This window comes from Etheostoma cragini, chromosome 13, assembly GCF_013103735.1.
Source record: "Etheostoma cragini isolate CJK2018 chromosome 13, CSU_Ecrag_1.0, whole genome shotgun sequence".
NCBI lineage: Eukaryota > Metazoa > Chordata > Actinopteri > Perciformes > Percidae > Etheostoma > Etheostoma cragini.
This window is the reverse complement of record NC_048419.1, coordinates 1,955,213-1,980,723: the sequence shown is the minus strand read 5'-3', so window position 1 is coordinate 1,980,723 and position 25,511 is coordinate 1,955,213. Positions and strand designations below refer to the sequence as shown.

At 40.4% G+C, this 25,511-nt stretch overlaps 1 protein-coding gene across 5 annotated transcripts in view; it reads right to left on the bottom strand.

Annotated features, from left to right (window-relative positions):
* The window catches only part of specc1 (sperm antigen with calponin homology and coiled-coil domains 1), a 74,428-nt gene that overhangs the window by 16,177 nt on the left and 32,740 nt on the right, over window positions 1-25,511 (bottom strand). For 3 of the 5 annotated variants that reach the window (XM_034889331.1, XM_034889332.1, XM_034889333.1), the window contains 10 exons: window positions 19,786-20,931; window positions 18,975-19,360; window positions 16,231-16,438; window positions 15,805-15,878; window positions 14,968-15,143; window positions 10,857-11,020; window positions 10,219-10,319; window positions 10,012-10,087; window positions 9,070-9,214; window positions 6,126-6,228 (listed from right to left, as the gene is read on the bottom strand). In XM_034889331.1, coding sequence (XP_034745222.1) covers window positions 6,126-6,228; window positions 9,070-9,214; window positions 10,012-10,087; window positions 10,219-10,319; window positions 10,857-11,020; window positions 14,968-15,143; window positions 15,805-15,878; window positions 16,231-16,438; window positions 18,975-19,360; window positions 19,786-20,931 — 2,579 coding nt within the window. Of the gene's footprint in view, window positions 1-6,125; window positions 6,229-9,069; window positions 9,215-10,011; window positions 10,088-10,218; window positions 10,320-10,856; window positions 11,021-11,499; window positions 13,245-13,838; window positions 13,933-14,967; window positions 15,144-15,804; window positions 15,879-16,230; window positions 16,439-18,974; window positions 19,361-19,785; window positions 20,932-25,511 lie in introns of those variants that run through there. The other 2 variants (XM_034889334.1, XM_034889335.1) reach the window with 2 other exon arrangements.

Genomic DNA, 25,511 nt, shown 5'->3' with positions numbered 1-25,511 from the left:
CATTATTAGGGACCACTAAGGTCTATATAAAGAGACTTCAGATACAGTATTAGGAGACCACTAAGGTCTATATAAAAGCATCCAAAGAGCACCATGTCATGGGACCTTTAACAATTTTCCTAAACTCTTAACACAGTTAGCACCACGCTTGTCTGTGTAGGCTATACATTTAATGTATTTCTCGTTGCTTCAACACAAAATGCATACAGTTAAAACAAATTTTAAAATGTTTGAACATCTACAACAACAACACAAAAGCTCAACCAAGACCAAAACAATAGATTTTTACCGACAAATTTGCAAATGTTTTCCCACTGTATGTCAGATCAGATAACATCCTGTTCTAAACCTAACTTATAGGCTGCAGGCCAAGTGAACAGCTGTTCACATTGTAAATTAAAAATAAAATATATCCCCTGCATTGCATACATGCATTTTGTATTGAGAAACAGCTTATTGAAGTTATAGAAATAGATCAGTCACAGCTGATTCCCATCTAGGAAGCACACTCAGCTGTTGAGGTTCTTTCAATCACATGATCATTTGGTAGTAAATGCAGTAAAAGAAGACCTATTCGAACAATGTAGATGAACACAGAAAATAAAAAAATGACTTCACGAGGGAGAGGAAGAGGAGTACCAGGTCAATTCTGTCTCTGTTGCCTTTTTTTCATAAACAGTACCTTCTACTGTATAAAGCTACTCTGAGATGGGTCATTCATTTTTTTTTGTTGAATTTCTGCAACAAAAGAAACAAAATGCAGCATTTACTAAACTAAACTAAAGATAAATGTAGAGAGGCATTAAAAGAAATTGCAGTGTAAAACACAATCTATGATAAATACAATCAATATTGTTTATTGTATACAGGCTGACTAAATGTTCCTGTTGGGAGAGAACATGTGTGTGTTTTGGAAGAATAATGTGATTTTGAGACATGTTTGCAGTGTTTTGGTAGACATAGTATATTGTGTTAGTGTATTATTGCATTTTGAAAATTAGTGTCGGAGTTTAGTTTAGAATGTGTGATTTTGAGCATGAAATGAATTGTTTTGTCAATCGTAAAAAAAAAAAAGAAGCTATTCCAGTCATTTTCAACTCAAGTGAGCCCTGTGATCAATTGTAAATTGTTACTTTACACCGATGATGTCACTCGCAGCACTATTACTGTTCATCCTACATTATTAGAACTTACAGTGATGGTTACTCTTTGAACTGCGACCCTCTTGCCCTCCTTGATGTCTGACCTCCATTCCACACTTGCCTGGGGGTCCGTTTCTGTCCCTTTAATGGCTTTGTGTGCGTGTGTGTGTGAGTGTGCGAGTTTCCCAGACGCGGCCGGATGCACTGTGCTCTGTCAGGCCCAGCTGACCCTAATGTTCAGAGTCTTTGCTCATTGTTCCCATCTTGAACAAACAGCTTGTTTATTTTTGTTTGGCTTCAATGGTTAATTGAGAGAAAAAAAACGTTTAAAAAGTGTCTGGAGCTGTCCTAAATTAAGACATGAAAGAAGCTGATAAATATACAGTTGGAGGCCTTTTGCAACAGATGAGACATTCAAAGCCGTTTTTTCATAAACGCCAAAAATGGCCACTTTTGTGAAACCTAAACAATAACAAGGCGACATTTTTTTTCTAATTGCAACATGACAAATGTGTGGAGATTTTGCATCAAAGGTGTCAAACGTGCTGATATGAGATTTTGCCATGTAAAACTTCAAAATTAGATATGAAACTTACTTTGGGATCAGAATGCCTTGTAATCCGACTGCTGTCCAACCCCAATGTAAAGACGAAGAGTCAGAAAAAAGTTATACACACGTAGAAGTTGGAACACATCCAGTTACAGGCAGAGTGTGGCCATACAGCAAAGTGCTCATTTGAGTCAGATCTCGCAAACTGCCTTTAAAACCACTGTAACCAAAGTTGTACAAAAGCGTGAATACCAATTTCCTGTGAGAGGCCCGTTCAGTCTCTCCCACAGGGCAGAGTCAATCAGAGCGAGCTTAAGGTCTTCAATGATCGATCTGTGATCTTCCCAGAATCTGACATTTGAGGTGTCGGAGCCTGTCTTGGCTTGCATCTCATCCTCTGCTGACGGAACACAAGTCAGGTATTCAACTGCTCTAAGGACGTCTGCGTTACTGGGGTATGGAGGAAGCCGGTGCGGAAACACACCACATTCTCCCTCAGGGGTTCAAGGGCTTTTCTCCATGGTGATAGCAGAGACCATCCTGCTATTGAATGTGTGTTTATATGCAGTTGCCATGTTATCCCTTTTCTCTCTCTAACCGTGTTACCTGTCACAGTCTGTCCAGAGACAAGATCCATATGGCAGACTATGTTCACACCAACACACACACACACACACACACACACACACACACACGCACACACACGTCCATACGTAGATACATACGTAGACACATACGTAGATACATACGTACACACATGGCTCGATTGGATGCATGATTTTAAGCACGTAGGCCATGGTTACCGCTTTCATTGGGGTATTATTCCTTTATCAACTATATGCTTTAAAAAACTACACTGTACTCCAAATGTAATCTTGTCTTAGTGATGATTCCAATTACTCATCCCTTTATTGATCACACTAAATGGGCCAAGTGTGACATCAGGCTTTGTGTCCAGCTATAGATTTACTGTGCCCTCAGCAGCTATTTGCACCTGAATATCAAATAACCTCCCGGCATGCTTACAAAAGCTCCCGTTTTCTGTTTCATTTTAATTAGGCTGCTGTTTGACCAAGAGGTCTGCCAACAATAGAACTGTAATGACAACTGGCACAGGGCTGATGGGCCTTGTCCCTCTCTCACAGCAGCTTTTCTGGCTCCGCGCTGGCAGATGAGCATGATGTAACAGCTTGTTGGGAAAGCAAACCGCGATGGTCAAAGCTGCCTCTTCAAAGTGACCATTAATTATGTAGGCTGAAAAGGCCAAGCATAAATTACAACGAGGCGACTCTATACTAAAGAGCCAATTAGTGTTGAATTATTACCTTTTTGACCTTAATCCACAGCAGAGAAGAGAGTGACTGCAAAATGCATGTGGATGAATTGACAAAACCTAACCTCACTAACCTTTATCAGAGCAGAACACGAGAATGACAGGGAAAAAGAGACAAAGCAGGCAACCTGGATATGGTTGTATTTCGGGTAATTGTCTCTGTCTTGGAGCTCCAAACTGTGTGACAGATCAGTCAGTCTCTGTGCATTAGGCCTGTAATTAGTGGTTTCCATGTATGTCTCATAACATTGTGAGGGCTTGACCTCTCAACGGACATATGAAGTGCAACCTGCCTCTTCTCTCCCTTAGCTCGCCATGACACTCGTGGGCCTGTGGTCATATATGTTCTGGTAAAGGGCACTCAACTGGGCTCTAACTGATGCACAAACACAATCACACATGCAGACATACAATAAATCATTAAGTATTCTAGAGAATACCAATCCCTGTGGAAGGTAGTGGAATTTACCAGAACAAGCTAAACTCCCGAGAGGTAAACAACAGCCGCTCCAGTACTCATGGCTGCTGAGAAACTGAACTTAAACACCAAATGTACAGACTTTTGGGAAATCGTTCTGAATCTATTTAATGGCCTTTTGCTTAATCTACATCTCAGCTGCTTCAACGTATGAATATTTCAGTCTCTCACATTTTGTACAGTATATTCAGTGTATTACAAAATCAATCAGAAAATAGACATTTTTAAGGTTATAAATGAATCCAACTAGTGTCAGCACATGGCACATATGGAGAAAATGCACAAACACAAAGCTCGAGTTAAGAGCAGTTACTCTGGGAAAGGGAATAATTATGCAACAGACTGAAACTCTCCTAGTAGCCAAATCGTCTTACTGCATTCCTGATACTTGCAAATAAGCACACTGTGTTGCTAAGCCCTTTGTGGGAAGGGATCATAGGTTCCATACTTAAATGGGAATGAGGCTCCATTAGGGGTTTCATGTTGCAGGAACTAACCAACTAACACACAAACTAACCAGTAGAGGTGTGGTAGAACCACTTTCTGCAATTTAAAATCTGAACTGAAACACATGATGCAGGTTTGTAGAGTACACTATACCCAACAGGTCAAGTAGTTAAAATAAGCTCCACCTTTACAGCTGCAATACTATCAGTCAATAATAACATTGATTGATCGATCAGTAGAAAATCACTGTCAACCATTTAATTAATCTTAATAATTTAGCATCTCCTCTAGCTCCAGCTTAACATGTTGTGTTTAAAGTTTTGTTTTTATTATTTGTGGTCACAGTTCACAGTTCAATATCATTTATGTTATAGTTACTTACTTCTGCTATATTATTTAATTACATATTCAATTTAATTTTAACATCACGTCTTACTTACATTGCAATGTTGTTTTATGTAGTATGGCAACCACACTTTATAATACTTTTTATTTAATGCCACTTTGCATTCATTCAATCCCTTTTGCTCATTGTCTATTGTTTGCCTGTTTTGTGTGTTTACTTTTTTTTTTTTGCTTTTTACTGTAGGAAACTGCTGCTGTTTTAATAATTCCCCACCGTGGGATGAATAAAGCATTATCTATCTATCTAATGGGCTGATTGTGAACAATGTACATTTTTACCTTTGATACATTATTCATACAGTAGTTTTGTACTTTAATTAGTAAAGTAATACGTTAGTAAAATGCAGGACTATAACTTGATGATACTAAAACTATAGTATTACTACTTTTACTACCACTAAGTGAGGGATCTGAGTACTTCTTCCACCAGTGACTTTGAGCTGGTGCTCTTACCCAGCAGAGAGGGATGTAGGACAGTGCCTGAAACATCAGACGCGCTTGACTTTGTAATCCAATTTAATTAACTACTTATGTTACAGTGTATATTCATCTAATTAAGATTATTGTTAGCAACTGTCTCAGTTTCCTCTGTAGCACTTTGAGTTAAGGAAAACATTCTTCATAAGCACCCGGCTGGTGGTGGAAATGTGTACTAATTCAATAACCTTCCATTACATGCCAGTGTCGTTAAGCTCCTGCTACTCAAAGATCCATGCCAAAACAAAGTGTGGATCGAAACAAGGTAAGTCATGGCAGTCTGTACACAGATCCAGAATCTTATCATGCAGATTACCAAACTGTGTGTTGGTCAGCAGCAGTTTTATCTCATCTGGTCGGATATTTCCATCACAGAGGATCCGCTGTGTGTGCATGTTTTAACAACACACGCCTAACCTCAGGGGAAGTGAGGTTGACTCAAAGTTCACCGAGCAGCATTGTGCTTGAGAAATAGGAACTATTGATCTGACAACTCATCCAATTATTCAGACCATTCATCTCTGTGAAACCTTGGTCTATTTTTAGCAGTTATCCTCAATTGTGTCTTTTCATCGTTGGTCAAGCCAGAGGTACATGCAGATGCTGTTAGACTTGACAGAAGCAGAGTCATGTATGTTCATAACTGAGATTAATCTTCTGTCAGAAGGCTGAGAGGGTTGAAATGACTCTTCCTCCTAAACTACAGTGTGCAGGTTGGGACCAGTCTGACTGGTGGCAAGAGTTTTAGCAGTAGCTAGTTGGCATGCAGGCACACAAACATAAATGATTACAAATCTGTAATCCCACAGTTCCTAATGGGCTCCTTAAACCGGGTATTAGGGGAGCAGCTAAGCCAGTGATTGCCAGCACTTGGCTCCATTGACACAGGAAACACAGATGGGGACACAACACAATAACAATGCATAAACAAATGGGCAAGCATAAAAACAAGCAGGGCGGCTGTATAAATACACACATGTATAAATCCAGTGTGTCTGTAACACTGATTGCTTTGCTTCATTGTTTCCATTACCTCTGTGCCGCAGTGACTTTACATCACCAGTGAGATGACAGGTGGGTGAATGGTGTGTCTGCATACACAGTAATGTGTCAGTACAGTCCAACACCTCAGTGATGGCTGAAAAAAAATGAAATAACTACAGAACCCGAGGGCACAAGCAGACCAATGCTGCATTGAGGCAATATAAAGGGAGGGACTGGGGAAAGGTAGGGTGTGAAAGTGAACGGGGCCCGCCTTGTCTTGGAGAGAGCTCTCTGGCCTGTGATCCCTACCGGATAGCCTTGTGTTTTCTTCTGGCACCACTTCAGTAGAGCGTTTCTCTTAGATCCTCCATACTCCCGCGCCAGTGCAGCCAAGGGGTCCGTTCTTTCCACACTGTCACCAGGGAAACATGAACCGCAATCAGAGAGAGAGAGAGAGAGAGAGAGAGAGAGAGAGAGAGAGAGAGAGAGAGAGAGAGATAGAGAGAGAGAGATGGTAATAGCATGTAATTTGGAGTATGATAAGATGGTGTTTGATTACACCCCACAACGTTTATTATCTTCACCACGCACAAACTTCAATGCACATGAAACATGAAGTAAGCTTCATAAATACCATAATTATGCAAGTTCCGTATGTCTCATTGTGTAAGAATGTGTTCAAAAAAGTAAGCATTTTTCAGAAAGCATGTCTGCACTGCAGTGGAGGAGGACATTTTCAGATCCTTGACTTAAGTAAAAGTACAAATGTCTTCATGCATGAAAAAGCATGAATTAATTAATGTAGTACTTCATGAACTGTCCATTATGACTAAGACTTAATAGTATCTCATGCATGACTTAAAATACGCTAAATTAATGCATCAATTAAGGTATTTGAATAATTATGATTTCTGATTGATTAATGATTTCTTCTTCATAGGTATTTCTGTAGTTAAAGTGACAGGCTAAACAAACTTGTAATCATGATTAACTTAACACTACTTCTTCATTACTTCATCATGTTTGTGGCCCTTTATATAAAGTGCTAAAATAAAAACAACCGTCAAAAAGACATTTCTGGTATTCAGACACAGAAGTAAGTAAAAAGTAAAATTCTTAAATATACAACTTGGGTGAGCAATGTTCTCAGGCATTAATGTTTATGTTGTTATGAATAAGGCAGCTATAAAAATATATCTGCAGTAAATTGTATTTTGTATAAATGTAGTGGTCTCAGTATAATTTTGCCAACCCACTAATTTAATTCTTAATACATTGCATTTTAAGCCACCATTATTCATCTTATCTTATCTTATCAATGTTAAAGAAGAAACGGGTCAGCACCTTATTTAAAGGGCCAAAAACATGATGAAGTAGTGTTTTGTAATTCATAATTTTATTTGTGCATGAAATCATACATGAAATCATGCATGAATTGTTCACAATTCATGTACCATTTGTATTAAGCCGTAGCCAATTCTTTGATACCCCTGTACTTTCCTACATAGTTAATCTATATATCTATATTTATCATACTATTTAAGCAGTTGCCCATTTCTGTATTCCCAACTTGTATATATTCAAATATTTGTTCTTGTATTTTATTCCTATTAATATTAATTCATGTATATGGTATGTATGTATATTGTATCCTAGTATTTCATTTGTATTTACGTTATGTGAAGTGTGACTGATTTTGCTGCTGTAACACTGTAATTTTCCATTTAATTGGGATCAATATCTATCTATCTATCTATCTATCTATCTATCTATCTATCTATCTATCTATCTATCTATCTATCTAATTTCCAATTGAATAAAAGGATTTCCGTCAGCAAAGGGGAACTCTTTTGATTGGTCTTGTAATATGCGGGTCAGTGTATTTGTGTTAGAGTCCAGAGGAGACTCATAATTACTTTGGAGTAAAGCCAACTATTTAGCTCAGACTCTTATTTTTAGTTTTAAGTGTTGGATGAAAAGCTTTAGCACAGGCTTTTTATTGGCATCTCTCCCTAACTGTTTCCATTCTATCTCCCACATATAGTATACTGATTAACTATTATAAGACATAAAAGTTACAAAGTTGTACAACAGTTGGTAAAATGCCTGTGTGCAGTGTTTTTCGGAGGGTCCGCTCCCTGGGGTTTGCGCTGGAGCCGAGGCCATGGGAAGACCATGAGAGACGGTCGTTGCTCTGAGCATTGTAAACATTTCACACGTCACAGCAGCTCTGCTGTTAAATTCATTAGTTCTCTGTTTGAGGCAAGGCCAGAAGCAGAAAGACTGTCTCCAAACAAATATTGCAGGGGGCAGAGAGCCAGTGCATGTATCATCAGCAGTAAGAGCAGCTATATCATACTGTAACCATACCAAATACAGTAAAGTACTGCTGTTGATCTCCCTTTTGAGACAGAAGGTCTGCGCGGACGTCTGCATTACAGTGACACACATTTACATTAATAATATGTTAGTATGTGAGAGCACTTAGACGCTGATATAACTGTAAAAACAGATGGAGAAGAGCAGGTAGCTCAATAATGTCATGATACCAAAGGAAATGGTAAGGATGGACAGTTTTCATATCACTCACAGCAGTGTTTAATAATGTCAACAGTACATATGTTGGTTGAAGCTGAGTTTGTTGTCCAGTGTAGATAGAAATGTAAATGTGAACTCAAACACTGAGTCATCTACTTCAAGTGCAATCTGAATGGAATGCTGCAAGTGCTGATTTTTGAGTGTAGGGAGAAATGACAGCCTGTAATGCCACTGATTTACTGTGTTAAAGCCATCTACGTCAACACTGTTGGCAACTCCAAAGTCTCTCAGCTGGAACTTAAATATTTAAAACTGAAAGGCAGTGAAGTATGTTGTTACTTTTAGGGCCTACACAGGTGCTAAGTAACAGTTACAGTGACACCAAATTAAGGTTCTTAAGGGTGAACTTTAATTTCACAAAAATGCAGAACTGAAACTGCTTCTAATGTAAATCCTTTTCCACTGCACAGATTGTTGGATTGGGTTGGTCAGAGCAGGCTTGCATGTGATGTGTAATAGACATCCAGACAATCATGTTGCGTATAGAGAAGTTATTATAAAACTGATGTTTACTATTCTTAAACTAAAGGAAACCAATGTCTTGCTGTCTCCAAAGTAAGCAAGGTTGTTAAGTTTATTTCACCTGTTCCAATGCAAGCTAAACAGGTGGAATGATGTCACAGTGAATCAGACAAAATCATTTGGGTAAGCCCACCTAAGCTTGCTGTTGCCTCGGTTGTAGCTGAAGGATGCAGTGCGGCTGTTGAGGGAGGCGGGGGGTTTGATTACAGACTCTAGCGAAGGGCTCTTCCTCATTAGGCTGTTAGGTTTCAGATCTTCCCCGCAGCCAGACAACTTATCTGCCGGAGTGAAGGATGCAGGAAAGAGAATGTGATGAGGGAATCAGAAACAGAGGAACCTTGGCTGCATGTCATCCCCTCTATTCCCCCTCACTGTATGGTCCACGGGTCCTGACAGGGAATACCCTCATCACTTTTAGTGTTGAGCCTAGTCTTCAATATACTTGTCTTCAACATCCTCAAAACAACCCTGACCATGGGCCTCTGTCTTAACTAAACAAGTCCATACTGTTAGAAAAGGCAGGCAGTGACATAAGATCAGGGGAGTGAGTGCTGTTTTACTGAAATGCACAGACTGGTTCAATGTGATTCAGGAAATTGTTGTCATGGAAAAGATAACATTTGCTGTAAGGCTGAAGATGGGCATATTTGATAAATATTAGATAGGTTGGATGGATTTTATTAGCTCACACAGATCAGATTTCAAGTAACAATGGAATATCTACTGTAACATAGCCCCCACTGTTCCTTTGTCACACACCTTTTCTCTTATAGAATACCTAAATACTTTTAAGAGCTCATCACCACATTTACATATTTGCTTTTTAAGAATAAAATCATAAAGCTTCCTGCAAACACAACAAAAGATGGATGATTGAATATCTTAATTCATCTTATCATTTAACTCTCTGTGTAGACATTTCAGCCATACTCAGTTCTAAAGGCACTGAATCAGTGGTGCTTTGGCTGGCCCTCCATTGACCTAAAAGCAGCGTGCGAGGCACATCCTTGATTTGAGTATGACTGCTAAATGAAATATTGAAACCATAGCCTTCAGCCATATCTCTGCTACATACCATGGTGATGAGAGAATTCTCCACGGTTGATTCTTTTTTCCAATGTCTTTGATAGGGGTTTAATGTGTGTGTGTCTCTGAAAAGAACATAAACAGAACAAATATCTTATCATATCAGAGTCTAAAACAATGAATCACTTATAGGAATTGTTTTGTTTTTATATTAGGGCTTTCTTTTCCATTTTAAAAAGAAAAAATATATATTGACCTGGATAGGGGAGACAGCAGCAGCAGGTGCAGTGCGTACAGGGATCCCACTCAGCGGGCTTCTTGGGGAGGAATGCATTTGAACTGTGTGGCCCGGTCCATCTAAAAAAATTAGATTATATACTCATTGATTATTGCACCAAAAGAGAACTGACAACTGCAAATAGAAAATGGCTCACATGTCTTCAATATGGCTCGAGATAAATCAAAGAGTAAAAAGAGAATGAAATACAAATGTTTGGCAAACAATTGTTAGGCCTCAAATACACTTTTAATCCGAAAATACGTTTGTAGTATCAAGTATCAAAATAAAAAAAGTACCCAGATCAAAGTCTTATCCTTTGATTATTCACGCAGTATTCACTTTGGTAGGTACACCTATACAGCCTAATGCATTCCAACACAACTCTTCTTCCGTAAAGTCTACTTTTATGAAGAATATAATGTTCTGTTGAAACTGTCATGGAGGTCAGCCCAGGCCACACAGTCCCACACAACTGTGCATGTTTTCGCTGCAGAGAATTGACAGAAATTCATACAGCAGATCTCACCAGCTGTTCTCCTCTATGGTTACACTGCTGTGTTGGGATTCCCTGGGAGTGTGTGGGTGTGCGTGTGTGTGTGCGTGTCTACGCTCACTCTGTCCAACAGTATCAAAGGACTTAATGAGGGATTTAACAGTAGCCCCGGACTCTGAGTTGGCATCTCCGCTGGCGTCGGTGGGTGTGGTCGGGATCATGGAGATGCCGCACCAGTGACGGTTGTTTTCAGAGTCGGACAGCCTCACCTCCTCACCTTGGCACCTAACACACACAGGGAACAGGGTTGCTGTGTACAGGCACATACAATAGATACACCTGGGGAGAGGAGTGTTTTAGGAGACAGCATTTGCAAACTAGAGATTAGACACAAAGCCTCTCACTTTAGTGTTTATCTTGTGAGATTACCTGCTGATTAGTACAAATACATTTTAGATAATCTTAAATTAGGGTGTTTGCTCAGTGTATTGACAAGATCATGCGAAAATAGTTTGAAGTTTGAAGTTAAGAAGAATAATTAACCTATGATCAGCTGCAGATAGCTAGTTTTAAATTTGGAAGACAAAATCTGAGCAGCCCACGCACAACACTTTATCCCCATTGCCCCTGATGACCTTTAGATCCCAGGACACAGAGTCAGGGATTTGAACACCTTTATCAGGGATGGAAGACAAGAAAGGGATTAAACATTGCAATCAACTCAACTCCAAAGAGCGTAGATTGAAAGAGAAACACAATCTCAGTTGGACTGGTGTAATTTCATTTATTCCTTTGCCTAATAAGCAACAGTCAAACAGATATACAATACACCTTTATGTCTTCTTTCACAGGCTTCCATTGTAGAATAAATAACAGTACATTCACTGTTTCGTTCATTAAATGGCTTTCCTAAAGACAGAAAATGTCCTATTACAAAGTTACCATCTCATCTTTTTCTAGATGGTATTTTTGAGCATATCCAAATGTTTACACTTCAATTACCAGGACCTTATCATCTGGTAGAACAATATGGCTTTTAGATAAAAATGCACAAATTGAATATTTCTTATTAAAAACTGTATTTTAAGTTGAACCTGAGATCCTGCAATATGCCATTATTATACTACGATGACACAGAATATTGTGTGAGGGTTTTGGCTCAAAGATGTAATAAATCCATGTGAGAAGTGATGCTTATCTTTCAGAATTAGTGACATCACAACATTTGAGGATACATTAAAAAGGATGCTGAATAAAACTCTAAATATGTTAGTATTCGAGAATGATCACTGAGTTAGAAGTATCAGTTGAGTGACCTCTGAGGTTCAGATAAAAAATGTGTTTGATTCTGTTTTAACTTGTCAGTAATGTTAATGAAAAGTGTAAAATGAGTTCTAAGTATCTGACAGTGTTGCTTTAAGGAGAACATAACCATTTTATAAACCTGTAGCACAGTCTTCTTAGTCTTTGTGTAAAAATGGACCGTCGGCCTTTTGGTAAGTTTGAAGAGAGTTGCAAATGACTCTGAGGTACAGCTGTTTTTACTATTTAGTCATTAAAAAATCTAATTTTGGCAGTGGATCTGGATCTGCATGCATAGCTGACATCAAAATCATCCTGGTTATTTCATCTGGCAAGAAAAAACCTCTCGGTAGATTTAAAAAGGAGCAAAGCAGTCATCACAAATACATATACAAACAGTAACAGAGCATATGACACAACACTGTCCACATTGATGTCATTGTGTATAGTAATTGGGTGTTCTAAAGTGCCATCTAAAGGCTCAATATGACACTGCATTCAGTTCCACTACAGGACCACAGACAAAACTTTAATCATAAGTTGCTTTTTTTAACGGATCATAAATGTCAAGTTGTCAAATAAGCAGACAGAAGACGAAGTAAAAGTAATTTGACTGATACAGAAGAAGAAAAGCAACAGCACAAAAATCAAGAGTCAACTTTTTCATCTGGACTCCCTTACGCTGCATTGCTCTCTCGGCTGACTTTGTTCTGGCAGAATGACGTGAATCTTAACTGTTTTTCCTACTCCACCCTGCTTTTTTAATGATGCTTTTTGCAATAGGTTGTTACTGTCTACTGTACCAACTCAACTTTCTAAAAAAAAAAAAGAAGAAAAAAAAGGCACAAATCAGCTTTACACAGTATGAAAAGGAGTCTTTCGAACGTAGGTCATTTCTTTGACACATGTCAAAAAATTGACAAACAAATGATACATTCACTGAGAAAAAACAATACATAATTATTATTTAAAAGGTTCCAAAGGACGTGTAGGGAAATAGAAGCCTGTCTTTTTGTCACGAGACACTTTGTGTACTGCGTCTGCAATGGTCACTGTGGTTTAGATAAGACTGGTTTACCACAACATATTCTGAATGACACAGAAAGGTAATAAGACGAGAATAACTCTGTCTTCATGTGGTGGGGGGGTACTTCTCTAGTGTCCTTCTACTGCCGTCTTGGTATCGAAAGTGGCTCCGCTGCTTATTCTGAAAAGAAAAAGAAGAAAGAAGATGAACTTTATTGTATGTATATAATTGTATCATGTTTTTATAAATGTACATTTGCAGCAAAATATAAGATCTTACATTTCTTCTTAACATTGTTATTATGAAAAGCAGACCTCTGGGCACTTCTGGACTTTTTAAAATGCTGTTCCATGCATACCTCATAGGATTAATAAAGTCACTCATAATGTCTAGTATGACTAAATCACCCGGTGATGAAGAGGCTATGCAAATGTATCTAAAGCACATGATGCATAGCATGAGTTTAAATCCAGTCATGCCGTGCAGACCATCCTGCTATTTCACCCAAAAAAGTAGGAGGGTTATTCATTCAAAGAACAGCAGGTGGCATCAGATACGTCTAGTTGAACGGTAGGTTTAAAGAACCAGGCAAAGCACACCAAAAAGGCTCTGAAGGGGGCGCAGTCAGCCACAGAAAGACAGACAGAGTCAGACAGGTTGAAGCAGCAACACCAAGCCAAACACAGATAGGAAAGTCACTCAACAGCAGGAGCAGCACACAGGGAAGGGGGAGGCAGGCTGGCTGAGAGAGGGCTGACAGGGCAGGGAACTCACCTGGGCTTTACATAAGGAGGCTTGTCAGAAGGACATCTTTGACAGGGTCGTCACAGGGAGCTGCTGGAGGTGGGAAGCGGACGCAGCGTAACAGCTAATCTCGGGGGAAAGTTTTCTGATTTAGCCATGGTCTAAAACCAGTACTGTAATGTACTACATTAACAAGGACTGCAACATTTTGACGTATTTGGTTTTAAACCAAATATTACTATTTCTCAAAAACTAAAACTGCGCTCATGATTTTGTGAGGTGATATAGTACGAGAGCAGAATCAAATAAAGGATAAAGGATATAAAGGATTATACCATGACTGGCCACACAGATAAACAGAGCGCTATATACAGTAGCAAAAGTCTTTGACCTGGCATAATGAAAGGGGGCAACACTGTCAAAAACACAATGGCATTTGCACGCTCAAAAACACTTATATATAGAAACACAGTATACCCATGCACAAACCAATGCAACGCTCTCTATAAGTACACCAATCACATTACTGCACGGCCACAGTGCAACACTACATGGTTCCTAAATAGCATGATACACACATTACATAACAACCTTGGATCAAATCAGCTTCTCTGCGTAGAGCAGATCTGCCACCACGTCAGCCTTCATATATAATAATAATTTCCTCTAATACATATATTGTAGTTTATTGTGGAGTTTGAGGTTTGAATGATACTATAGGGAAATGCTCAGTGTGGAAGAGGGAGACAGAGAGGGCAGCAGCTTAAAGGAGTAGAATACACAGAGGGAAATACTGCAGGAGACTGCTAATTTACCAACAGAGTCTGCCAAATCCCAGAAACCTAAACAGAAACTCAAAGGATTTAATCTTGTAAAATATAAAACTAATCCATGTCTACTCTAAATACATCCTTGTTCACATTTGATACTGTTTTGACAACAGATAGAAATTTTGAAAAACCTCTTGAGCAAGAGATTCTTGAGAGTAAGAATTATATACTTTTTAACAGTGGATGGGGATATGGCATGACTCTGGCTGGTATCGGATATCTACATTGTGTTCACAGAGAAAGGAGCTGCAGCCCAATGCTAAACAAGGGGAGCTGAGGGGGGATTGGTGGAGGGGAAGCATTTGAAAAAAGTACGATGGAGATAGTACCTGACACCCTGCAGGGCTTCAAGGTCTGAAGAAAGCTTTGCACTGCGATCCTGCTCCTCCTGCAGCTGCCTCCTGAGTGTACGCAGCTCCTGCTGAGCCTCCACCTTGATATCGTTGGCCACCACCACCGCTGTCTGGAGATCCGCCTGGAACCGACGCCACTCTTCTTTTTCATCCTAAAGACACACGGATATATACTGTACTGGTAGATGCAAGTATAGAACATTCAGGAAAATTTGTACTCACAGAAACTGTTGAAGGAATGTCAGCATTAATAAGTCCTAAAATTTATTTCAACAACAAATTCAATTAAATCTCATAAACAAATGATACAATTTAACTACTCTCATTCAATTACTTAATAAAGACACTGGCATTTATGGTTTAACATACAGTAACATACACCAATGGCCTCCCTGATCTAAACCTGAGTGGCTGTTCATTGTTAAACATGGATTATCCACAACAAACACCATGTTCGAATTTAGGGATGCTCATCAGGGTAGTTGGTACCAGAGCACCCTAGGCCGAAGGCTGGGGGCATTAAACCCGAGTGGACAATGTCCAAAATTTCCATTGCTGAAGTTGGAGAAAAAATATGAAGGCCATATATTTAATGTTGTAAGGGCAAAGATCAGCACCATGTCTTTTAAATTCAAATTTGCAATTTCAAATTTTATTTTTTTTCAACAAAAAAACATAGCTGCCGGCTGAACAGCCAACTTGGATACTTCTGGAATATTACATGTGGAGAGAAGACTCAAAGGTCCAACATTAGAATAGTCCAGTACTAGAACAACTCCTGATCTCACAGTGACAGTATTGAAGCTTTCTTACCTTCATCTGTCTACCCAAGGCTTTCAGTTGTCGGTCTGCTTCAATTTTCTGCTCCTCCAGCTTTTTGACAAGATCTGCAATGACAAGTACAATGTTACAGACTCAGGCAGAATCGCACCGATTAAACACAGCATTCACAACTTAACTGCCCAGTTTACATAGTGGATGGGAAAAGCAGCCGTCTAATACAGCAGACCTGGAATAAATCCTACCCTCATGAAGATAATATTATATTTAGCTTTTGTTGGAATCGTTTGAAAAGGTAAGGTTTAAACTTTATGGTCATTTAAGAGACGTTTCCAATATATTGTCAACCTCATTTATATAATGGAGGACAGACTAAATCTTAGATAAACCACTTTGATGGTACTTTCTTATATGACTGTGGGTTAAAAAAGTCTACATAGAACTGAGAAAAGGACATACTCTCCATGTCCAGGACAGCTTGGTTGGTGTGGCAGTTGACGGCCCTCTGCTGCTCCACCTGGTCCTCCAGTTCAAAGATGGTCTCTTTCAGTTCTTTCACCTGGTTCTCAGCGTGGCTCCCGGCCTCCTCCAGGGAAGTCACCCGGCTGCTGAGCTCCTGCTCCCTCCTCTCGGCCCGCTCCTGAACCTGCTGGCATTTGGCCTCCACCTGTGTATGTGTGTGAATTTGTGAGAGTATAATGTGCTCAGTACACAAATTGGTTAAAACAAAGAGGCAGTGTTTCATATGAAAGTAATTGTTGGCTGCCAGTGTGCTAAATAAATGGAAGCACTTAATTCACCTTTGGCTCAGTAAAGCATAATTTATGATATCTTCCAGACATTCTTGTGGAGCAGTGTTTCATCTGACTGTGATGGTGCTTTTCTTCATCTCTAGCTTTCAAAAGATTAGATGAAAGATGCCCTCCACAAAATAAAGCTGTATCAAAACTGGATTTTTGCACGTCCATGAGTGCTGGGTGAAGAAGACAATCATTGTGTGTGTGAAGAAAACCACTGACCAAAATGTAATTAAAGCAGGTTAAATTATGTTAAGGTTTGCTACGGTTTGATCTGATGAAAACAAACTATTTACTAGCGAGCAGTAAAAAGTAAAAGTAATCATTGTGAGTTTAATTAGCCTTAGTACATTGCTTCCTTCCCAATGACTACTGCACGTTAGTATACATTGCATTATTGGTTCTTAGAGAAAGACAATAGATTTTTCCATTTTAGCTTTCACATCTAGTTATCAACTATGATACAACAAAAGTCACACAGAACTAAGGGTAAATGTAAACATTTAACTGGGTTGTAGAGGTAATAAATGGTTACAGCAGTTATGCTGGAGTCCACACAGTGTTTACACAAGAGCTTAACCATGTCTGACAATTGCTGTTTGGCCACACAACAGTGTTTTCCCTTGGCTTGTGGAAACTTAGGTGCACATATTTGTCTGGGGATTTAAGAGTCCTCCCTCGAGAAAATGTTACATTAAAATGCAATTTGACATAATTTTGGACCATTCTTATTACATTATCTGCATCTAAAACGTTGGAAAAGCTAAAGCAGATCATAAAAAAATAAAAAAATAAACCCATCAAGAATCTTTAATAGAAAACTTGCTAAATAGGTTCACCAGAGACCAACTACAACTATTAGTTGTGAGAAAAGTAATTTAGCTAGTTTTGCTGCTCCCGGTTGATTTTACATTAATTTGGCGTAAGGGCTGCCCAGCCTTGTAATGATAGGGAAAACCCTGCACAATGTAAATACTAACATGCAAGGTGACAGTGAGTCATGGAAATTAGAGTTCAGTCTGGATTAGATCTGACTGCATCAATGGGTTCATTGGTTCAACTATCAAATTACACTAAAGCTGATGTCAGTGTACCACCATAATTGCTGTCGTTCAGAGAAAATCCACAGTAAAAGAGATCTCTGTTAGCAAAGTATGGTGAAATGAGAAAATGATGTAGTTCTGCAGGACCCTCTCCCACTGACACCATGTGGCTCTGATATATTAGGATGCTGGTGACTGAAGTTATGGAGCAGCCTCACCCTCACACCCATGTGGCAGAGAACAGGAGCGTGACTCAGAGGGTCACGCAGTGGACCACCCTACTGTTGGCACCGCAGTCACAGTCCAGCACTGACGACATCACTAAGCTGACGGTGACACGCCTCAATTTGGAGTCAACAACCACCAACAGGACCACAAACCCACACAAGCCTGAGCCTCTCTGGTGTTTGTGGTATTGAAGGGGAAAACCAAAGTGACGACAGAGAATCATATGAAAACTATTTGGGTAAACATGAGTTCATGTGCTTTGGTGGTGAAGAGAAGGACCAATACTAGCTGTAAAGCCTGTTTAATGGTCATGTTTGAACCATTGTGGAAAATTGTGTCCTCATGTTCACACTCAATAAATTGAGATTGAGCCAAAAGTGATTAAAAATGTTACGATCGCCATTTGAACCCATTTTTTAATCATTAGCACTTGCTAGACTGATGATACAGCTATTTGAGAAATGACCACATTGCGAGTACAAACAAAAATCTATTGACTGTTTCTGGACGAGTGAACTTCTTGCTTTACTTTTTCATATTTTAGAGCAAATGTGGATGGAGAGATTGTTCTTAAGGGAATTCCTGGAAGTTAAGTCAAAAACACAAGTCAACTAATGAACATAACTAAACATTTGAACACTCAGTCACATTCAATTCAAATCCCGGAAAAGGTTTGAACTGAGCAGAGACTTTCAGTAACCAATAGAGGGTTGTCCAGTTTCAAAGAGGAGGTGTCATGCTCATTTTCAGGTTCATACTTGCATTTTGGGTTTCTACTACAACTTGTTTACATGTTGTAAAGTAAAAAAAAAACATATTTTTCTCCTATAATCTGTCTGAATATACCTGTATTCACCGGAAATCTATCTCATAGATTGAGCGTTTTGATTCTTTCCCTTTGTTTGTATAGCACCGCAACCTGCTTCATAAAAAAAAGAGATTGGAAATCTCACTTTTCACAATATAGGACCTTTAAATAAATTCATCTGAATCTTTGGAGACAACATTTATATCCAAATATTATATACAAACAAACAAGATGTTATATTCGGTGATAAACACTAATTCCCTTTGTCATGTTCTGTCATTTATAGTATAAATTCCAAGAAATTGAGTAACCTTACACCCCTCCTACCTTGGACATTGTGGACCGCACATGCTCAGTCTCGGCCTGGGCCTGTAGCACCTCCTGCCTCAGCTCCGTCAGCTCCACCTCCAGCCTGTCTTTCTCAGAGTGGGCTGTTTTCAGCAGGTTCTGCATCTCAGTGCTGTCACTGGCACTCTGCATGGCCTTCAGCTCACCCACCTTTTGCCTCTCAATGTCCACCTGCGCTTTCAGCCGACTGTTTTCCAGTCGGAGAGAGTCTGCTGTCGCCCTCTGCTCCTCTGCGGCCTGTGCTGCCTGACCTCCGGCCTGCAGTTCTCTGTCCAACTGGGCCTGCAGCCTGTCCATCTCCTCCCTAAGAGAGCGCGCCTGGCCCTGGGCTTCCTGGTGCTCCTCCTCCAATGCACGCAGACTGCCTGTCAGTAGAGGTGTTAACCACATGTTTTATCACAATACGATATCATATTGACTTTTTGGACGACAATATTTGCTGATATTGTAAAGTCTTTCACAATACAATTTGCAGTTGATTCAATTCAGAGGCCTGTGTTTGATATGAGACAACATCATTAACGCCCATTTAACACAGTTACGTTTATAGCAACTCAAAAAAGCAACTAAAATATGATTTAACAATTTAATAACTGAGCTCTCTGAAACCTTTTGATTAAAAAAAACTATTCTTTTTTAATAGAAAGAATACATATGAAGTGGGAATCTAAAATAAAGGGGCCTCTTACAGAAGATAGGTATCAGTATTTTCACTGTGCATCGATAATATTGGATCGTGGATCACTGAATTGATATATGGATCCATATGGATGTTTGGTTACAGCCCTACCTGTCAGCTGCTGCTGGATGTCCACCAGCTTTTCTCGTTCGAAGCGCGAGCTCTCGACCAGCTCGGCGTACCTCTGCTCCAGCTCGGCCAGCCGAGGCCCTTGGCTGCTCAGCTCATCCTCTCTTTTGGCTTGAGACTGGGCTTGCTCGTGAAGTCGGCCAGCAAGCGCCTCGTTCTTCTGGGCCTGCACCTCCAGGCGCTCTCTCTGCTGCTGAAGCGATGTCTGCAGGAGGCGCTTCTCCTCAGCCAGACGCTCGTTCTCAGCTGTTAGCTCCTGCACCACTTGCTGCTGGTCGGCCAGCTCCTGCAGAGTGGCCTGCAGCTCTTCAGCTGTGCTGTGGTGACTCTCCTCCATCTTGTGAATCTGTTCAGTCAGACTCTGCACTGACACATCCCGCCCTCTTGTTCCCGCCACTACGGCTTCCCCGCTGACGCTACTGCTCTCTGACTCCGAACGCGATGGGATCTTCTCAAACTCTGAGGAGTCCGGTGATGGTGAGTCCTTGGTGATGTCAGAACTGGAAGAGACGGAGGCTTTGAGAGGTATAGCAGTAGAAGAGAGACTGTCCTGTTGCGTCAGACCGTTCATCAAAGGTTTGGAGGGGCCGCTTGTGTTTGTACTGGAGAGAGGAGAGGCCTCCAAGCAAAGCAGCTTTTCCTTCAGTGTCTGGTTCTCTTCCCTAAGCGCTGCCAGCTCTCTCTGAAACTTGCCGTTCTTCTCCCTCAGCTCCCCGACCAGCACAAGGGCCTCTGCCACCTGTCCCTGCTCTCCATCTGCAGCCGGCTCTTCCCATGAGACAGTGTTGGGTGATGGTGAAGAGGAAGCAGTGGAGGCTTTACCTTTGCAGCGCTGCAACTCCATCCTGAGATTGCTGATCTCTAAGTCTTTGGCTTTGGCCTCAGCCAGCAGCTCTTTAACCTGGCACTCCAGAACCCCCTTTTCCTGGCCCTCTGCATCTCCGCGGGACTTCGTTACGCTACGTGTCTGCTTTGCTAGAGTAGAGAGGCTGGAAGTGCTGGCACTAGAAACCATCCTCTTAGTATTAGAGCTCCTAAGCTGGTCCCTCAGAGAGATGCGGTCTCTTGTAATGGTAGAAGGGATTTCTCTAGGAGCTGGGATACCAGACTTCTTTGCTGCTTGTGCACCTGCAACACAGATCAAAACAGAAGTACATATTGAAACAGTGTTACCAAGTACCTAAGTGGTCAAATCAGCATGTATCATCGACCATCCACAACTCTAAATATAATGAAAGAATAGGTTTTCATTTGCTTCTTTATTTCAGCTACAAAGACACTTCAACACACTGACTCGTAGATCATGAGTCGTAAAAGCATCATAAATGCCAAACTATAAAACTATTTCTATCTATATCGTAACGTGATGCCTCTGGTGCAATTGACTTTGTAAACATGTATCATTCCTCTTTTGCACCCGACGAACAGTGGACTTTTCCCGCCACAGACGCACGTCGGTAAATTAGGGAATGAACCCAGGGCGGTTAAGCAAAAAGAGGAGGCGTGTTCAGGTGCAACGTTCCCTGGTGCAGTTTCCGAAAAGAATTCTGCCACAGACAAGGAAAAACTATAGTCTTATGTTGTTATTCAGATGCTATTTTAGGGTCACAATATTGGCCAAAATGTAGCGCATGCACACCGCACATACCCTTTTCTCTCATCTAAATGGATGCAGCAGTTCCCATTTTTGCAAATCACACAGAAAAATAGGAGAATATTACTGAAAATGTGCTTCAGGTGTTTGAATAAGTCAGGAGGCATTTTACAGTACAATCCTAGAAATGTTGCAGCATTCTTTCTTCTTGTGAATTCTCAAGGTGAATTGAAATGTAGCATACATTTAGCATATTACTTAAGCAGTTGCACATTTTGTTTTCGCATCCTGTATATATTTAAATATTTGTTCTTATATTCTTATATTTTATACTTATATTTTGTTATTATTATTATTATTATTATTTCTTGTATATTGTATGTATGTATGTTTTTTCCTATGTCTTGCTGTAACACCGTAATTTCCCATTTTTTGGGATAAATAAATATCTATCTATCTATCTATCTGTCAGATCAGATACACTGTGAGAGGGAAAATGCATCTACATTAATTAAATTGCCAAAGATCCAGCGGCGACACCACAAAAATCCCAGTTTACAGTTAGGAAACTCATGAGTTTTAAAGTTACAACTTTCTGTGGCAGGGTTGGTTCAGTGGGTAGCAAAGGCGGACATAAACATAGAGTTTATGCCCTGACGCATTGGTCCAGGGTTTGAATCCGACCTGAGACGATATCCCATCTCTCTCCCCTTTCTCACCAACCTGTTTTATCCATTAAAGGTGGGAAAGCCCTAAAGAATTATATAAAAAAAACGTTCTTAGTAGAATTACCATACAACAGGCTTGACTTTGAAAAGGGAAGGTTAATGGAATCAGTTTACAGACATGCTGGGATCATGGATTTGTTAACATCATGTAATGACGCTAATTGAATGGACAGTGTGTCACATTCAGATGCTTGTGTTATTCAGCAGTTTCATGTTGCTGGTCACTGTACCCTATTCACATATTGTTCTCTGTTTGGACAACAGAGCATCTGCCTGGCACTGTCTGTCTGTTACTGTCTGGTCATTCATCGCTGCAGCAGAGCTTAACGGTGACATTTCAAAAGGCATCAGCGTGGGTCGCTGGTGCAAGCCTTTTCCAGACCTCTGGAACATGAAGAGTATTTACTGATGCCCGGCGTGAGCAGAGTGCTGCTTGAAAACGTTTTATTGTTTATTTTCCAATCATCAGCAAACAGCGATGCGGACACAAGGGGGTTGCTTGTTTCAAAAGATGACAAAGGTCCCTGTGCAAGTGGAACATTCAGGCACAGAGCAGATTAAGCAGTGCACAGACAAAGACAACGCTGTGTCTCTCACATGGACACATCATCATCAAAACCCACAGAGCAGAGACTAGACAGACAGCCTGTGTGGGGAGATAGACAGCGCATCACCCTGAGCAACACGTGCACGTGTTTATGACACTCACACACACACACACACACACACAAATCCACAAACAAATGGCCTAGTTTGGAATGGAAATCCTATACCCCTGTGGGTTCTTTAAGTACTCTGCCATTGATGGGCACTTTGCACAGACTATCCCCTTATTGAATAAACTCGCAATTGTTGCAGTAGCTGCCAACACTGGCACAATTTCTGGGGTACAAAGCTGTTTAACATTCCCAGAGTGTGCAGCTGTGGCTGAAAAAGTGAGTTGGGCTTGCTAATGATAATCTAAAAGTGTTGAGTAAACAATCAAGGTTCAGATTTTAAAGAAAACCAGCGGCGATAAAAATGAAGAGTGGCAGAATGACACTCAGCTGTTCAGGGAGATCAGGCTCTCAGTTAAAAGCCACTCTTTAAACAGAACAACTCCAACCTGTTTGGATTGAAAGGATGCTGTCATTTAAATTCGTATTATCAAATGCAGCGCTTCATCCCAATCAGTTACACTAAAGTTGCCACCGGACAGAGCTGCCCTCGATAAAGATCCAGTGTGTCATTAAAAATGTGCACTTCACAGAGGGTAAAGCCATGAATGACAGAATGAGGACAGCATGCACTCCTATACTGTTACATGAAAGATCTTAACATTAAAGTGGGATTCATGCCTCTTTGGGGGCTCTATGCAAAAACTTACGTAAATGGCCTGAAGTTTATACTTCAGGTTCTAGCGTAACTCTTTAAAAGAATAGCAGGGACAGCATGTGTGTGTGTGTGTGTGTAGGGAGTGTGTGTGGTAGAGAGAGTAAGAGAGAGTGACGGGGGATTAGCTTCGGAGCGATTACCGACTCTAGAATCGGGTACAGTGCCTCGCTTTAGAGCACCTGGCAGTACCCAGGAGGTGAAGTGGCATCTTTCCAGCTATCAATCCAAACTCTGTACTTTGGTCCGTACGGGGACTTGAACCAGCGGCATAGTGAGAAAGTGTCTCACAAGTGTCACAAACAAAGTGTCTCCACTGTGCTTTCTGACCATGGGGGGCAATCTGTAGCAGGAAAACTCAAACTCTCTTTGATTTCATGTTGTTTATGGAGAAGGAGAACCAGAAAATGATTAAAGGGGAAATGCAAAGCTACCAGCTACAGCCAAGTGGACCAATCACAGTTGTGGTCTATGTCGCTGCTGCATCGCAAAGTTAAATTTTTTGAGAGGTGAAGGTGTAACGTGGATTTAACGCAGGGCCATAAATTGGTGTTATAAATGACTTTTTACTATGCACTACAGGAAACTTCTAAACATCTAAACAGGGCAGAAAAAGAGCAAAGCACCTCACGCCTGTTTCATGGCCACTTGTCATATTGTTATTATGGGTGGCAATAAAGACAGGGACCTTAGGAGAGAAAAGTCTGACTTAATTGAGATCAGTCCATTCCCATGAGGATGAGTGATACCAAGAGTGGGCTGTTGGCTGTTCCTTTATATTCAGTTTTCCTCTTGCTCTTAGCGAATACAACCCAGATGGAGCACATGAACTCACTCATCTTTAGATCGCCCACCTCTTTAACCATGACATCACCACAGCTGCTTAATGTGCACACAGAAATGACACCAGTCTGGATGCCAGGAGTCAGCACAGACAGCAGGGTCCTAAAGAGGAAGAAACAGCCACTAGAACACAACTCAGATAGTTACAGAAACCCATTACAGTCCTTTTTTCCCAGAAAGAAAGATTATAAAAACATCACTCCCGCATGTGGCCAAATGTCGACTATTAAAACAATATTAAACCAAAAACAATATTGTTTTATTGAGCTGATACTGACCACCGCTGACAGAGTATCAGTGTGTCTTTAGTAGATAAAAAATACCACCCTAGTGAGGCAACCTGTTTCCAAGACCAACACAGCGGCTGTAGAATATTTATTGTTTCAATTTTCACATCATCAAGTGCCCACTTTGCCAGACACAGAACCAGCGGTGGGCATGGCTCTGCCAGGAGAAAAAGACTGAGATTAGATTCTACTTAAAACTGAACCTTAAGAGGGCAGGAGGAGAGTTCAAATACACCACTGACACCTAAGTTGTTAAATTGTGGCTGAAAATGGAACCCCTCTGTCTCTTAAATGTATTTGACAACAATTTTGAACAATGATGATGTTGGATTTAACGATTGGAGAAAAAAAGACTGAGAGACGTGTTTCTCTTAATCAGACACTAGAGTTGAGATGTCCCTGAAAGAGGCAATTAACCTCCAACTGCACTACCCGAGCAGCTTAGTGGCCACCTGCAAAACACTCCCAGGACAGGATGTGGGTGTTTGCATTAACATGTAGCAGTGCACTGTTGTCAATTACATTGCCTGTTTAATGTTTTGCTTGATGAATAAAGGAAACAGAAAAGGGCATATGCATGTGTGGCTGGTACCACAGACACAGATGCCAAATACAATAAAGACAAAAGAACTAAGTGAAAAAAAAATGTTAACACAGCCATCAAGTTTTTGGACTGATGTAGCAAAACTTTTAGAGTGACACTGACATCATCCTCTTTCTTAATGACGGCAGGAAAGAAGAGAGAAATAAAGTTACTAATAAAATGTCCACCCCATCACAAAGTTCACACACTACATCCCAGTAGTCTGACTATTCAGCCAAAACAATCGTGGGCGTGGAATCTTGGTAAAGCTACTGTGTGGTAGTAATTAGGACACAAACATC